Source organism: Meles meles, chromosome 19 (assembly GCF_922984935.1).
Source record: "Meles meles chromosome 19, mMelMel3.1 paternal haplotype, whole genome shotgun sequence".
Lineage (NCBI taxonomy): Eukaryota > Metazoa > Chordata > Mammalia > Carnivora > Mustelidae > Meles > Meles meles.
The window spans coordinates 14,083,908-14,099,972 of NC_060084.1; the positions used below are offsets into that span (position 1 = coordinate 14,083,908).

The 16,065-nt window shown below is 40.8% G+C and overlaps 1 protein-coding gene across 1 annotated transcript in view; it reads right to left on the bottom strand.

Moving 5' to 3' along the window:
- The window catches only part of PMFBP1 (polyamine modulated factor 1 binding protein 1), a 51,177-nt gene extending 38,854 nt beyond the window's left edge, over positions 1-12,323 (bottom strand). Inside the window, exons 1-2 of the mRNA XM_045988523.1 lie at positions 12,266-12,323; positions 7,224-7,379 (exon numbers count right to left, since the gene is read on the bottom strand). Coding sequence (XP_045844479.1) covers positions 7,224-7,379; positions 12,266-12,316 — 207 coding nt within the window. The 5' untranslated portion in view covers positions 12,317-12,323. The remainder of the gene's footprint in view (positions 1-7,223; positions 7,380-12,265) is intronic.
- Positions 12,324-16,065: the final 3,742 nt, after the last annotated feature.

Genomic DNA, 16,065 nt, shown 5'->3' on the forward strand with positions numbered 1-16,065 from the left:
TTGTATAATATGTCATCTTTTGTGTCTGGCTTCTTTCACTTAGCGTAATGTTTTAAGGTTCATCCAAGCTATAGCAAGAATCAGTATTTTCTTCTTTTTTATAGTATGAATATACCATATTTAGTTTATCTGTTCACCAGCTGATGAACACTTGGATTGTTTTAGTTTTTGGTTATCATGAATATTGCTGCTATGAGTATTGACATAGTAGCCATGTATGGATGGGATATTTCCCTTTAATTAATTTGTTTAGTAAATATTATGGTGCCCCTAGTATGTATCAAGCACTGTAGTAGGTAATGGGGATATAGAAGTATATAAAACAGACAGAATCCCTGCCTTCATAAGTTTGCATCTATGGGGAGGGACGAGGCAGCAAGTTAAATAAATGAATTATGTAGTGTATTAAAAGGAAAAAGTGCTATGGAGGAGAGTGAAGCAGGGGAGAGAGATGAAGAATGCTTGCATGGAGGCAGCTGTAATACTGAATTAAGTATTTTCATGGGACCGCATTGAGAAGATGATGTTCGAGCAAAGACTTGAAGGAGGCAGGGAAGGAGCCTGGTGGGGATCCATAGCAGGAACACTCCCGGGAGAGATAACAGCAAGTGCCTGGTCTTGTCTGAGGAACCACTTTATTCTGACTGGAGCGGAGGGAGTAAAGGGGAGAGTGGTACCAGAAGAGGTGAGAACAGAAGGGGAGGTAAGCTCCTTTAGGGCCATGTAGGCCATTCTAAAGAACTTAACTTTTCCTTTCAGTGAGGTAAAAGGACATCGGAGGGTAGTGAACAGACAAGTGAAATGATGTCCTTTAGGTGTTACAAAGTACACACTGGCTATTCTAACTGAAAGTCAACTGTAGAGGGGCAAAGAAGAAAGCAGAGAGACCAGCAAGGAGGCTGCTGCAAGAATCCAGGCAAGAAGTGATGGTGGCATGGACCAAGTTGGAAGTTGGGAGTAATGGCCGGATCATGGATATATTTTGAAAGCAGATCTCATGGGATTGGCTGCTGTGTTAGATGTGGGATGGTAGGGAATGATGGTCATCTAAGGCAGGATGACTCCAAAATTTTGGTCTACGTAAACGAAGATAGAGTCTTAATGAGAGTAATTCTGTTAGGGCTTGGACTGAAAAGAGGGAAAATCTCTGGTGAGAGAGAGCGGGAGTGGCTCACATTAAGATAAGGGATGCTCAGCTGAGCTCAGAACCAGAAAGACAACAGTTGATTGTGTCAGTTCATTCTGAACGAGAAGACTGAAAATGGACCACTATGGTCACCAACAAGAAATCCTAGGCAAAGAGAAGCTGAACTCTTGGCTTGAATATCTGGTGTGTGTGGCTGGAGGAAGTTTTTTTTTTAAACATATAATGTATTATTTGCCCCAGGGGTACAGGTCTGTGATTCATCAGTCTTACACAATTCATGGCACTCACCATAGCACATACCCTCCCCAATATCCATCACCCCACCACCCTATCCCTCCCATCCGCCCCCTCCACTCCAGCAACCCTCAGTTTGTTTCCTGAGATTAAGAGTCTCTTACAGTTTGTCTCCCTCTCTGGTTTCATCTTGTTTCATTTCTCCCTCCCTTTCCCTGTGATCCTCTGTCTTGTTTCTCAAATTCCTCATATCAGTAAGATCATATGATAATTATCTTTCTCTGGTTGATGGAAGCTAATGATATTTCTTTCTTAAACCAAACAATGCTGATTTTTGTATTTACTCTGTGTAGCTGTAATTGCCAACGTTTATATTACATGTTTTTAGTTAAATGTTCTCCTTCTTTTCAAGGTAAGAATATTGTTATTCTCACAACTCATCCGTGAAGGGACTTGGGAGTGGCGTTTGTGTGGGTGTTCATACACACAGTTGTGTATTGGGGATGTTCTTAACAGCCCAAGTCTTCTGACTACACCAGTAAGCTGGGAGATGGGAAAAAACTATTAGGAAAAAAACATGGTCAAGAATAAATACCTAATGTGGCTAGAACTAAAGCAAAGGAGTGAACATTGTGGGGTAGGGCTAATTCAGAGGACTTATTTTAGTGAAGCAGATATCCAATAAAATCCTTACCAAATTATGCTTAAATTCTGTTTTTCTTGGGTTTGTGGAAGTTGACTTGATCTCTGACAATTAAGAACTGGATTCTTGGTCCCTCAAGGACTTGTGTGTGACTGATGATTTGGACCTGCCTCTCCACTGATGGGTATTCATGGCTCAGTTGAAAACTAAATGTGGTCTCTTCATTGTTCATTCTTTCTTAGCTTCACCTTATTTTCATGTCCCTGTTTTCTCTTCATTATACAAGAGAATGAAATGAAAAATGAAAATGAAAGAAGAGCTTTTTTCTTTTCTTTTTTTTTTTTTGGTAGGAAAACCCCTTTCTTTAGGGCTTCTCCTTCTAGTATGTGGAAGAAGATAATGATGTTGATAACAACATCATCTGTTGTTAGGTGTGTTCATAATTGTTCTTTGCTTCAAAGACACATGTCTTTGACTATGTGTATAAAGCTTAGTGACCTGTCAGTGATACTGGTGAACTGCTTGTAACTTCTCTTCCCCAGAGGTCATGATGAATCTTTTGGGTTTAATTTTGGTTTGAGGTAACATGATAGACCAGCCAGATGATGAGAGTTCATCCAAATCTTCCAGTACAGGGTAAATACAGCACCTGACCAAATCTGTCCGGTTATAAAGATCCAAGAAGTGTTCACATATGCAGAGAAACTAGAGTTTCCTTGGATAAGAATTTTAAAGATTTGTACACTATAGATACCTGTGAGTTTAGAGAAACCAAGTTTCAAAGTCTTGGAGAAATGCCAAGACTTATTTGAGACCTATTAAATTTCTACTTATTTATTGCTAAGTACTCAAAAGATTATTTTTCGTAATTGTAAATGAATAGAAAATGACATGCTGTGGATTAAACCTCCATTTCACTCATATATATGTGCCAGAGAGCACTGTGATAAAGGCATCAGTACATTTCCTATTATTTCTTTGTCTCCCTTTTTAAAAGTTTTCTTTTCAGGGAAGACAGACATTTTATTAGATTCTACTTTAACCTTTAAGCTGAGATTTGGAGAAAATGAGCAAGTTGGAAGTAATCTTCCAGAAGTGAGGTTAGTTCTTGAAGTTACCATCCAGATTTGGACTTGATTCTGGAGGCTGGCCCATCTTGTTTCTCATATAAATTTCTATCCAGGCCTGAACTGTCTTAAAGGATGGAGAGCACTGGCCACGAGTAGGAACTTGTTCTCATATTTAGTCAATTTTTTGGCCATACTTATGGTCAAAGAGATTATAGCTATTGCTCTTTCCTTGCCTATGTGGCTACTTGATCACAGAAGGAAATTAATTGGCCTGGCATGATTTGCCTTTTGAGAAGTCACTTTGGTTTCTACCCAATACTTTGTGCTTTTCAAGTTGATGCTAATTGATTGATGTTAAGTTCCATATTTTCCCTGATATTGAAGTTAAGCTGACAGGTCTATAATTACCAGGATTGTCCTTTTTCCCTTTTTAAAAAGATGAGCACTTCATTTACCCTTTTTCAGTCTACAGGGACTTTCTTTATCCTCTTGAGTTCTCAAAAATAATCGCTAGCAGCTATGTAATAACACCTGCCAATTCCTTAAGTACTCTTCAAAGTATGTCATCAGGTCCTGCTGATTTGCCTAAAGCCGGCTTTTCAAAATACTTTTTAACCATTTTATTCCCTATTCTAGTTTGTGCTAACTCTCTTCTGTCTCAGATTGGCATTGCTCTGGTAACTGGATCCCTGCTGATTTTCCCCCTTCATTTAAGAACTGAAAGTCTCATCTTTCCCCAGTCATTGTCATGTACTTCTTTCCCTATCTTTGAGGTGTTAGGTGAGATATTTTCCCTGTAACCCTGGTTTAGCCTTTTATCACTAGATAGGTTTATCAGTTACTTTTCACATTCTCTACCAAGTACTTTCTTATATTGGTAGAGTGTAGAACTGGGTGTTTAAGTGACGTGCATTTCTTTTGGATACATCTTCATTGTTTAGACATTTTTCTCATCTATGATCTCTGCTTACCAGAGAGTCCCTTTAAGGGGGGGAAAAACTCTTCATTTTGGAAAAATTTTAGATTTACAGAAAAATTGCAAAAGTAGTATATAGAGTTTCCATATACTCTTCACCTATCTTTCCCTAAAGTTAATATTTTACATAATCGTGGTACATTTGTCCTACTAGGAAATTAACATTGGCAAGTTACTATTACCTAAAGTACACCTTCATTTGGATTTTATCAGTTTCTCCACTAATGTTAGTTTCTTTCTGTTCTAGGATGCAATCCCAGATCTTACCTTGCATTTAGCAGTTCCATTAAAAAAATTTTTTTTCATTCCTAATAACTCAAAGTGATATTCCTGTGTCATAATTTCCATCAAGGATATATTAACCCATATTTGACCAGTGACTTTTATCTTCAGAAATCAAACTTCTTGGGGCGCCTGGGTGGCTCAGTGGGTTAAAGCCTCTGCCTTCGGCTCAGGTCATGATCCCAGGGTCCTGGGATCGAGCCCCGCATCGGGCTCTCTGCTCAGCAGGGAGCCTGCTTCCTCCTCTCTCTCTGCCTGCCTCTCTGCCTAGTTGTGATTTCTCTCTGTCAAATAAATTAAAAAAAAAAAAAAAAGAAATCAAACTTCTTGACATAGTTTTATGCTAAGACTAGTGCCCTTCATCCACTTCAAAGATGAGTTTGAAAATCTGGGCTGGAGGGGCACGCGAGTGGCTCCTTCGTTAAGCGTCAGCCTTCAGCTGGGGTCATGATCCTAGCGTCCTGGTATCGAGTCCCACGTGGGGCTCCTTGCTTGGTGGGAAGTCAGTTTCTCCCTCTGCCTGCTGCTCCCCCTGCTTGTACTTTCTCTGGGTCAAATTGAAAATCTGGGCTGTACTAAATATCAGGGTATTCTCCCCAGCCCACCACAAGGGCCAAAGTTGTCTGGTCAATTGCTCAGAGAAGCCCTTCTTTTTCTAATTTGCTCATTCTTATATTATGATATCTCTGTTGTTCTTTTCTCCTTTCACTTTAATTGAGGCACTCTTTGGTTCCTGGGCAGGGCCGGGAGTACCCTGCGGCATGTGATGTGCAATTTTTGAGGATGCATTCCGTCTCAGGGTGGGGCAAGCTCAGGGCTGGCACGTGAGGGGGGTGTACCCTGTAAATGCTGAACCCTAGTACTTCATTTGTTTCACCCTCATCCTATCTCTGTTTCTGGGTTTTGGAGCAAAACATATTCTTGGTTTACAAGGTTACCCACCCCCCGCCTGCCATCCCTATACTTACACATAACATCTGATGTAGCATTTTAATTTTCTCTCCTAACTGCAGTTCTGAAGTATGACCTTTGCCTCATTTCTCCAGATCCTTGTTAGATATTTGTCAAAAATTTCAGAAAGCCTTGGGTTTCCCCTCTGTTCCCATATTACATTTCCTTGTAGAGGGCAGATCTTGCAGGGATTTTCTGAGTGGATGAGTGTAAGTCTACATCTAATTGTGTATTTGTATGCATAGTCTGCAATTTAAATTCTGCACTAAGTGCTAGGAAAAAAAGAGCCTGTTTTAAAGCTTATTTCAAGCTGTTAGACCTTCTTCTGGGCAATTAGAATAATAAAATGCGATTTAATGCCTTTCTCCTTCCAAGTTGCTAGGTGCATTTATAAGCCACTTGGCTTTCCCTGACTGGGGGAATAAATAAACTTGGACAGCAATGGTGAAAATATCTTAAAATGTTAATATTTAGAAAGAAGTAAATTATGATATTCTTCTTCCTGAGATCCATTTAGGAAAACCGATGGATTTTTCTATGTTTGTGGCCTCCTGGGGAAAGGACAGTAACACTCAGTAGGATAAGGTGGAATTGCTTTGTTGGCAGCATTTTTAGGACATTGCAGAAGACCAATCTGTGGTTTCTATAGAAAGGTGGTAAGTCCTGGAAGAACTCTAACAGACACAATTAAGAGAGACCAGATCCTTGACCACAAATGTGGAAGACGGTGGAATCTTACACAGCAGCTAAGGCTAACTTGAGGGTCTGGTGACAGGTCTGTGCAACTGGTTCCTGCTTCATGTTTGCCAAGGACTCAAGTCCCTAAAAGGAAATGAAGGCTGTAAGTAAGGCATTCTTTCAAACTCAAAGATTTAGAGAACTACAGGAAAATATTTCCCGGTTGTCTCCCCAGCTTATGCAGGTAAATTTAGTGACTGGTTTAAAGACCCTAGCCCTAGAATTTCCAAAGAGAGAAAACCTCCAGCTGAAATGAAGTTGCCCCAGCTGATGAACTCCCTAGCCTACAGTTAAGTATTAATCAAAAAAGATGATTGTGCCATTGTTTACACATGCGCAGGACAAGTGTTACTGAGTATCTGGGCTCCCACACCTCTGGAAGGAAGCCCTGTGACAAGGGGACAGAGTGTCAAGTAGGAGTTTGCATGGGAAGTGATCTTGGGAAACTCAGGAAGGCCCGTGGAGAAATGAGACAAGGAAAGGAAGGGAGCCTCAGAAGGGCGCGTTATCAAGCTAGTTCCCACTGTGGGCAGCTGACGTAGGATCCTGTTGAGGAACACCAGGAAAGAGCATGTCTGGGTTGTTCCGTGACTGAGGGGCAAGAGTGATAGGTTATTTAACCACCTCCCCGTCAGTCATTGGTAGAGGACTGCTTTTGCGGGCATTAGTCATTCTGCATTTGAGCTTGACTGATGACAGGGCTCCTGCATCCAAAAGGAAAGCTTGTAGGCTGAGAGCTGCCGATGGGGCAACCAAGATCACCTGCTGCACTGATGAGCAGTGACACCTCTGAACAAGTGGGATAGTTGTAATTTTCATGGTTGACTTAGAAGTTTGTCTAAAATCCATTAGGAGAACTACTCTCCTTACATAACTGTGATTTGGTCTTTTCAGGGCAATGGGCCTCAGGAGCTGCAAATCCAGGTGTGAAAGGCCAGATAAGGAAAAGACAGGGCCTCAGATGTAGACGACCTTAGAGATAGCTAAATGGAAAAATCTTGAGGGCAGGGATGGGGTTTTTGTGTGTGTTGTAGTGTAAGTGTGTTTAATTCTCTCTCATTGCCTGGTCAATCAATGCTCTTGAATGACTAGTGGAAGAATGTTCTATTATTGTTCCTGCCTAAGGGAACAAAAGTGAAAGTTGAGGGAGCAGAAGTGGGTAGCAGCTGCTGAATCCCTTACGTGGTTGCCGCTCATCATCACCTCCTCCACGCAGAGCTGATTCTCCTGCAAGGTCTTCCCCTGTCTCTTGCAAACATCATGCAGATTTTTGATGTCAACTTGCAGGCTCAAGAGCTTGTTGTTCAGGCTGCTCACTTCTCTGTCTCTCTCCCCAGCCTGGGCAGTCAGAAAAACAAAAGCATCAATTATAAACTATCAAGAAAATGCTTACTTTCGTTCACTTAACTGGTTGACAGAGACTTTAAATTTGCTGGAAATTTGTCCGTCAACTCTTAGCTGTTATTACTCACCCAGTATAACATTTACACAGTATCCATTTGCGAGGTGTCTGAGTGCTCTGCATTATTCAGACAATTACTTATTTACATTAATTAATCTTCACCCACTGCTGTGGGGACATCACAGACACTTCCCCTGTTTTTCAAGAGGAAGTCAGTGCCTAGAATAATTCCAGGCACCTAGCAGACTGTCTATAAATATTAATGGTTCTACCACCGATGAAATGAACATAGTGAGATGTCAAATGAACTTGTCAGGACTACAGTGAATCAGTGATGGAGTTGATGTGGATTCTGAAGTGTCTTAACTTTCTCTTCTTACCCACTAAACCAAAAGACCTCCCTTCCCTGTAAACCTAGTGCTTGCTTTCCTGTGGAGATGTACACAAAGGAAAATAAAAGCAAAATCACTGATTGCATAAAATAATTTGCCTTTGATTACAAGTGAAAAGATCAGCTAATTACAGGTAGGTCAGAATGGAAATTAATGATCAAGATCAAAATAGAGAGTGTAGAGCACAGCAATTTGGGTGAGCTGTGGTAAGAAAGTGGATTCCCCATCACAGAAGAATGCCACCTTCCACTCCCAGTGTTCTGGGTGGTAATGGTATGAAAAGAAATTATGAAGAAACCACTTTGTGAACCTGTCCAGTGCTTTAGTCCTATCACTGTGCAGATGCTTCATAACACTCAAGAGGGCAGGTCCTACCACCTCTGAGTTTTAGATACTGTAACTGAGGCAGCTGCTTTGATGGTAGATGCTTGCCTTGCATTAGATTAGCCAAAGCAGGCTCTTTGGCGAACATTCCTGGCATCTATTAAAGAAATACTCCCAAGAGAAATCAACAAAGAAGTGGAGGAAAGCAGGACAGGAAAGAGGGAGAAACCAGTGAAGGGCATAATTTCAGACAAAGTCCTGCAGGCAGTAGGGATCTGCCTGATCCCAGGGGGGACTCTGGAGTGAAAGTTACACCTCAGAGTTTGTCTTGATTAGTTGCAAAAGCTGGGCTGTCAGACTCATTATCAGTCAGTCAGTGGCTAAGGGCTGCCTCGTGGGATGTAAGCTCTCAAGGATTTCCAGCTCTCTGCTCTTATGAAGAAAGTGACCCCACTAGCCCAAAGGCAATTCTTCTAAGAGAGTTTCAGGTGCAAAAGTACACAGAAACCATGGGTGCACAGAAATGGTAAAGTGATCCAAATGATAGTGCCCAAGGTCCCTTAGCTGGTTAGCAGCAGAATGAGGAGAGTTCTGTTCTTCTGACCCTATAGCCAGTGGTCTGCCACCATATCCCACTGATTGCTTTGGCTTCTTAAATATATGAGCTACATAACTCTCATTCCCAGGGGAGCTGGAGACCCGATATGGACGTCGTAAATCAAGCGTTACCGGACAGGTCAGTTTAAGAGACCTCTGCACAAGGCCGAGGGGGCCAGAGGATAACCACGAGAATCGGATACCACAATGTCAGAGTATTCGGAATTCAGAAGGTTTCCCAGAAGTGCTGCTGTCTCAGCTGATTTATTTCTTCATTTCCATTTAGTACCTGGATTTTTTTTTTACCACTTTACAGTTTAATTAGGTTAACGACATGGCTCTGTCATTAAAAGGATTTCATTATCTCAAAACTCTCTCTCTTCCTCTCTTGCTCCCGTCCCTTGTTCCTCACTTTCAGAAAAATAACAGTGGATGTCAACTGCCCCAAGCATGTAATTACCATTACTACAATTTACCAGGGACTCTCTTAAGAGAATGTGTAGAGTAGCTTTAAAAAATGGTGTATGGACACTGTTTTCTAACTAGAAAACAAAATCCTTGACCTGACAAGGAGCAGCAGCTTGATTCTAGTGCTTTAAATTCCTTTTCTCACTGTTGCCACACCGGGAATAGGGAATAGAGGCTCTTTGGGGGTTGGGACCCTAGGGATCTCTTCCCTTCTTGCCCCAGGACTCTTGGGCATCTATGAGCAGATTAGGTGACAATACAATGCCTGTTCTATGGAAGTGTCAAATGTTCTATACTCTTGCCTTACTGCTGAAGATATGCATTTTAAAGTAAGGACCATGTCACCAGATTTTTCCATATGGAACCTGACACACTGTGGACTCATTAACAAAGTAGCAATGATATACAACTTGAGCCTCTCCAACTTAAAAGCTAAATGCCCTCTCTCTGTCAGGCCAATAAAAAACCTGTCTCCCTTCAGTTTTAGATGTCTTCTGAGCAGAAGCCTGCTTGGCCCCATTCTAATGCACCAATAGGACTTCAGAATTGGATCTGTAATGTAGATGATCTCATCTAATTTGGACATTAGCATTGACTCAGTGTCTCTGAGGTAATTTCTTCATTCAGAAAACAAGAGGCTTGGAATAAATAATTCTTTCTTTGAGGATTCTGTAAACCAATTGAATAACAAATGTGTTTTGTTGGATGTCAAATGAAATTTGCTTTTGAAATCAAAGCCTAAGCATTCATTCTGAAAGTCCAAATCATAAGGGGTTCTTTTTATTTATCAGAACAGGTGTGAAAATGCTAGGAGAACAATGAGGTGACTCCCATGCAAAACAAAGTATTTTTTTGCTGCTGGTAGTTGTAAGAGGATGTGCTCACCTCAGAACTCCAGAATGTTCTGGAGGCAAGTGTTTCTGAGATTCCAGTAAACATAATTTCTTGCTAATATCTTGCACAGAGGTCACTGTACACTATTCCTAATCCTATCTATTTTATGAAGGCTAAATTCCAGGCAGAGGCCTTTTGAGTATCAATATGCGGCAGGAATTGATTTAATCTGACATTTCATCAGTCAAAGCTCTGTAACCAGTATTGGGGCATGAGAGGAGCTGAGAGTCATAATACTGACCCTCAGGCACTATCTGATCCTGTCCTAGATCTGAAGTCATTAATGATAGCTGAAATCACAGGCCTCTGCTTCTAGGTGAGTTTTCACTTATGCAAGCGATGCTCTTAGATACCCCAGTTTTGCTTAGATGATATTGGGACCTGGTGACTGCTTAAAGGCGTGTGGCATCAGCAACAGCTACCAAGTGCAGGCAAAGTGGTGAGTGCTGGTACTGCGGTTGCAATCATGATAGTTATTGGAAAATAGATTGTTTACTGAAGCAAATTTTCTGTATTGATTCAACGGGTCTTTTTCTAAGAGCATGCCTTCTTGAACATACATTTCCAAGGATAGGAAGAAATTTTGCTCTAGACTTCAAAGTATTGACACATAGTCTCGTGCTTCCTCTTGGAGGAAGCTGGTGTTAAGTTGAGTCTTGTGACTCACAAGCACTCTCAGAAGTTAAGAGCGTTACAAATTTTTAAGATGGCAGCAGTCCCTCAGGATTTGGTACCTGAACCAGAAAGCTTGCTTGGGTGGCGGTTTCCAGGAGTCAGCTAATGACACCATAAAAGTCATCATCTGTAGGAAATTATCTTTTTTTTTTAATCTGAGGATAAAGGCAAATCTTTAACAAACAAGGGAAAACTACTTTTAACCACTACTACCATCCATTCAGAATGTATCAATTTCTTGTGAGAGGTATGTTTTAAAAAGAATAAAACCTTAAAAATCATCATTGCTTCAGGAATCTTTACATTTTACTTATGTAATAAGAGTTTACAGTTATCTATAGTAATTTCAAGCACTGTTATCAATATTACTAACTTGATTTCTGAGTTTACCATCAATAGAAACATAGCAGTTTTTGATTACTTATAATGGGAGTTAATGGGCACTTATACAAGGTTTTGCCTGTGAGCAAAAATTTTGGAACCAATTTTGTTCATCTAGTGAAGAACGAGTATATTTTATTGTGTTCTAATTCTTTAAAAATTGGCACACTACGTAAATATATGGGTTAGGATACACATGGCATACGGCAGTGGTCCGCCACCTCTGGAATACGGGCTGATTTTATTGGCATTTGGGCAGTTGCTACATACTTTTTCTCTGTCATATCCTTGGGAGAAATTATTTTACTAGAAAGTAAGCTCCATGAGAACATGGATTTTTCTCTCTTTTGTTCACTGTTTTATCCTCAGCCTCTAGAACAATGCCTGGCACATTGAAGATGGTCCAAAGATATCAACTGAATGAAGAAATGCCCTTCTAGAAAATCCATACCAAATCCTTGTTCCCTGCAGAACATACAGCTCCCTCCAGTAATCCACCAGGAAAGGAGCTGAAACATCTCTTTTAGAAAGTATTCATCTCTTGAGAGGGGGGCCTGTTGAAAGCATATGTCATGTGGGACAATCCTACACTACCCTAAACATCCCCCTTAAATGCTTTCTGGAACAAGTCAGGGAATAGGTAAACATAGTTTGACCAAAATATTAGACTAATTAGAACACTCCATTTCCATATCATTCCAGTTAGAGAGACAATGCTTGCAACAATAGTCACTATCTTTTAAATGCTTCCTACGTCCCAAGAACTAGTGTTTTACATGTGGTATCTTACTTACTCCTCACAGCAAACCTTTGAGATGGGTGTTAATTATTCATATTTTCTACATAAGGGAAAGGAAGCTCCCAAAGGATAAGTAACATGCCTGATATTATACTACTATTAGATATGGACCCCAACCCATCCTAGCTCACGTCTGGGCTATTATCCCAATTAACACTATTATCTGCTGCCCACCTCTGTTTGTGATATTCTGGGATTGTTATTCCTAGAATTTTGAATCATGAAACTTGAAAAAGAAGTTCGCTGTAACACAGGTTCAACTCCATGTGTGTAGGAGAGTTAGGAGCCTTACCTCATCTTTCATTTCCTTGGCACCTCTCAATTCTCCTTTAAGCTTTAGCATTTTCTGAGCTTTGTTATAAACCTGCAAAAGTCCAAGAATTTAAGATGGTAAAAGTAGAAATGAGTCTGGACTTTTAAAGATTTTCCCATCTGGATCCATGCTTTCAGCAGGGAGCTTGGAAAAATTTCCCGAACTGTTAGCAATACCTACTTGTCTGTCCATCTGTGTTTTCAAAAGTGTGTTAACACCTTCACCAGACAGACAGAACTAAGGGTTTACATCTTTTCCCAAAAACCAACACTTGGTGTACTAAATCATTTCTGAATTCACAGTTTCTTGGAAAGCAAAAGTTCTGAGATGATCTTACTTTCTGTTATAAGTATTCAATGGCTCAAATATAGTTAACATTATGCACTAATTATGAATCAGACAGAACGTGCACAATGCACCTTCTTTCTCAAGATAACCCTGGGAAGTAGTGATTATTACGATATTTGTTTAAGGAGGAAACTAGTGCAGAGAGGCTAAGTGACTTACCCAAGGTCACACGAGCTGTCTTACTACTTCTCGAGAAGCTGTCATTAATTTGTAACTGTTACTTTGGAGATACCTGATAATGTGGTGCTTTTCAAAGCATCAGTTTACTGTAATGTGGTGCTTGTAAAGTTATGAAACTTGTAGAGTGCTGAGAATTATCCATATAAAAAGTCTCAAGGAAAACCAAAGTTTTTTGCACATGTATGTGTGTACTTAGGTACACGATGATGCTTTTCAGGTCATACTGCTCTTACTTATTAAAGTAATCTAATTTATTATGTTTTTCATTCTACAACTAGAGGAAATTTCCACCAGGCACTTACCTGCAGAATAGTTCCAAGAATGAGAAGCTATCAAAATACTCATTCTTTGTAATGAACCACATCCTCCACCCCTAATATAAGCCAAGAGGAAGAAAGAATGCTGGTGAGACATGGAATTTGGAATGTTTTGTGGGGTTGTGTTCTGCTGTGTTGCATTGTTTACTCTCTTTAGTCTTTGTGCACAGAGATGCATCATGGGAGTGGGGATTTAGCTCAGGCCTACTCAGTTGGGAGAGCCTGGGTGATGTTGCAGGAACAAACATTCCCCAAATCTCAGTGACTTAAAACCATGCAAGTTTCTTTCTCACTGTGCTACATGTCCTTTATGACTCAGCTGGGCTGCTCTTCATTCTCCTCAGCTGGTAGAACCTCCTCTAGTATGTTGCCTGTTGCTACAGCAGCAGAGAGAGAACACACAGGTTCTTAAAGCGGAAGCTGACACACTTCACTTCTGCTCATAGTTCATTGGCCAAAACAAGTCACATGGCTATGCCTGACTTCTTCCTTTATGCCTCAAAGGAAATAATGGTGAACGTCACAGATGATGTCAACATTGGGTGTCTTAGCCGGTCGTACTGCTATAAAAAAATATCACAAACTGGGTAGCTTCTAAACAACAGAAATTTCTCACAGTTCTGGAAATTGAGAAATCCTTGACCAGTTTGCTAGAAGATTAAGTATTTGGTGAAGACCCACTTTAGAGACAGCTGTTTTTTGTTTGTTTGTTTTTATTTGTTTTGTTTTGTTTTTGCTGTGACTTTATATGGCTGAAAGGGCAAGGGAGTGATCTGTAGTCTCTTTATAAGGGAACTAATGCCATTCATGAGAGTTCCCATCTCTTGACCGAATCACTACTCCAAGTCCCCATTTCTTAAACCATCATTTTGGGGATTAGAATTTCAACACATGAATTGGGGGGGCACAAACATTTAATCTACAGCACTACACAAATGAGAAGATTAAACATGGTGTGGTATAATAACACTAAACAGGGCTCTAGCCCACCAAGCTTCTAAACCTTGTTCAGCACCTAAGTCAAGGAGGAGCCTTTGGAAAGAAAAGCACTCATCTCTCCAAGGCTTTGTTTCTGACTCTATAAACTGGGTGGTAGGGGCAAGGGTTGTATTAAATGACCATTGACTTTTCTAGCCCTAAGGTTCACTGATTCAATGTTCTACCTTGATGAACATCTTTCTTTAGTTGGAACCATGAATTCAGCCCGAGCATCATACAAAAGTTGGAATGGAACAAATATATCCGTGAGAATAATATTCCTCTACAGGTAGACCTACAGGATGGTCAAGAGATGACTCTTAAACCAAGTGAAATCTTATCCCAAGACAGAAAAATGACTGTCTAGATTGTGATGATAACATCAACTATGGAGTTACACAGCTATGGTTGCAACGGCCTAAAGTATCTGGAAGGAAAAATGGAAGCAGAGGCTCTCATATTTGCATGATAAAGCATTGGGCTTTACTAAGTAAAGTAAGTGAGAAGAAAAAAAAGAGAGAACTAAGTTGTGTTCCTTGAAGGAGATGTGGGACTCCTGTGAGTCATTAACAGCAGCAGCGGGCAATTTGGAAGTGCTTATGATGAATAAAATGGAAGGGTTATATGATAAATTTTCAATGCATTGACAGTATGGTTTTCCAGATGGACAAGGAAGAGTGCTCTGAGGGAGCTTCAAATGTTTTATAAAATGGTCATGTGAGCCTTCACAACATTCTCTGAGGGGGGTGGCGGGACCGATATTTTGTGGAGGAGAGAACTCGTTACAAAGGGAGGGGCTCCCTACCTGATCTGTGGATTCTGATCTCTGGGTCTAGGACTTGAATGTCTTCTCTCTTCTCAAACGCTTATTCTGTGTCTTCTGTGGTGCTATCTCCTGCATCTCTTTTGAGACCTTCACTTCCTCATGCCTCTTCTCTTCTACTGGCATATACAATTCTGTTGCATCTGCCCAGGGAACTGCTTTCTTGTATTCAAAAGTTCTGCTCCTTTTATCAATCCAGCAGGCCTTCCTTTGGTGACAGCTGTGACCAGAAAAATAACAACAAGGGATGCCTGGGTGGCTCAGTTGGTTAAGAAACTGCCTTCAGCTCAGGTCATGATCCCAGCATCCTGGGATCAAGTCCCACATCGGGCTCCTTGCTCATCCGGGAGCCTGCTTATCTCTCTGCCTCTGCCTGCCACTCTGCCTGCTTGTGCTCTCTCTCTCTGACAAGTACATAAATAAATATTAAAAAAAAAAAAAAGAAAGAAGAATTCAGTAGTCAACTTTCTAAAAAAAAAAAAAGAAAGAAAAACAACAACAACAACAAAACTGGTTGTAGTGAAAACAGAAACTTGGTCAGAGCATCTCAGAGACGTTTGTGCCTCCGGGTAGGCTTCAGCCCACACTATAGATTCCACCTTATAGATTCCCAAGAAACACCTAGCACTGTACCTTACAAGAGTGACTAGTTTAGCAGGTATGAACTCGAGTGTGCAAAGAAAAAGCAACCATTTTTCTATTCTTCAACCTAGTTACTGAGCTCCATTTTCATCAAATGTCAGAAAGCAGAATCTTAGTTATTTCTGAGAAAGTGCCATCGCTTTCAGGTTAAAAATAATCAGTTCATGATTCCTTCCACCTTTTTAAGGTCTCTTCAGAGTACACCTAAATTCTGGGGTCCTAGATTGGATTCCGGTATTGGAGGTGGCTCTAGTCCATGGTTATACTCCAGCTGTCCCAGCTGGAGTATGCTGATATATCTGTGTCTTGGTCAACAGGCTGCATGTAATGTATCTTTCTCGTACTGTGGGCTTTGGGGCTGCTGACCCTCTTTCATTCTCCGAGGATGCTCCCAATGCAGAGAGAGAGACACACACACACACACGCACACACACATACACACACGCGCGCGCGCGCGCGGCAGATTGGTCTCAGGCCCTCTCTTCTTAGGC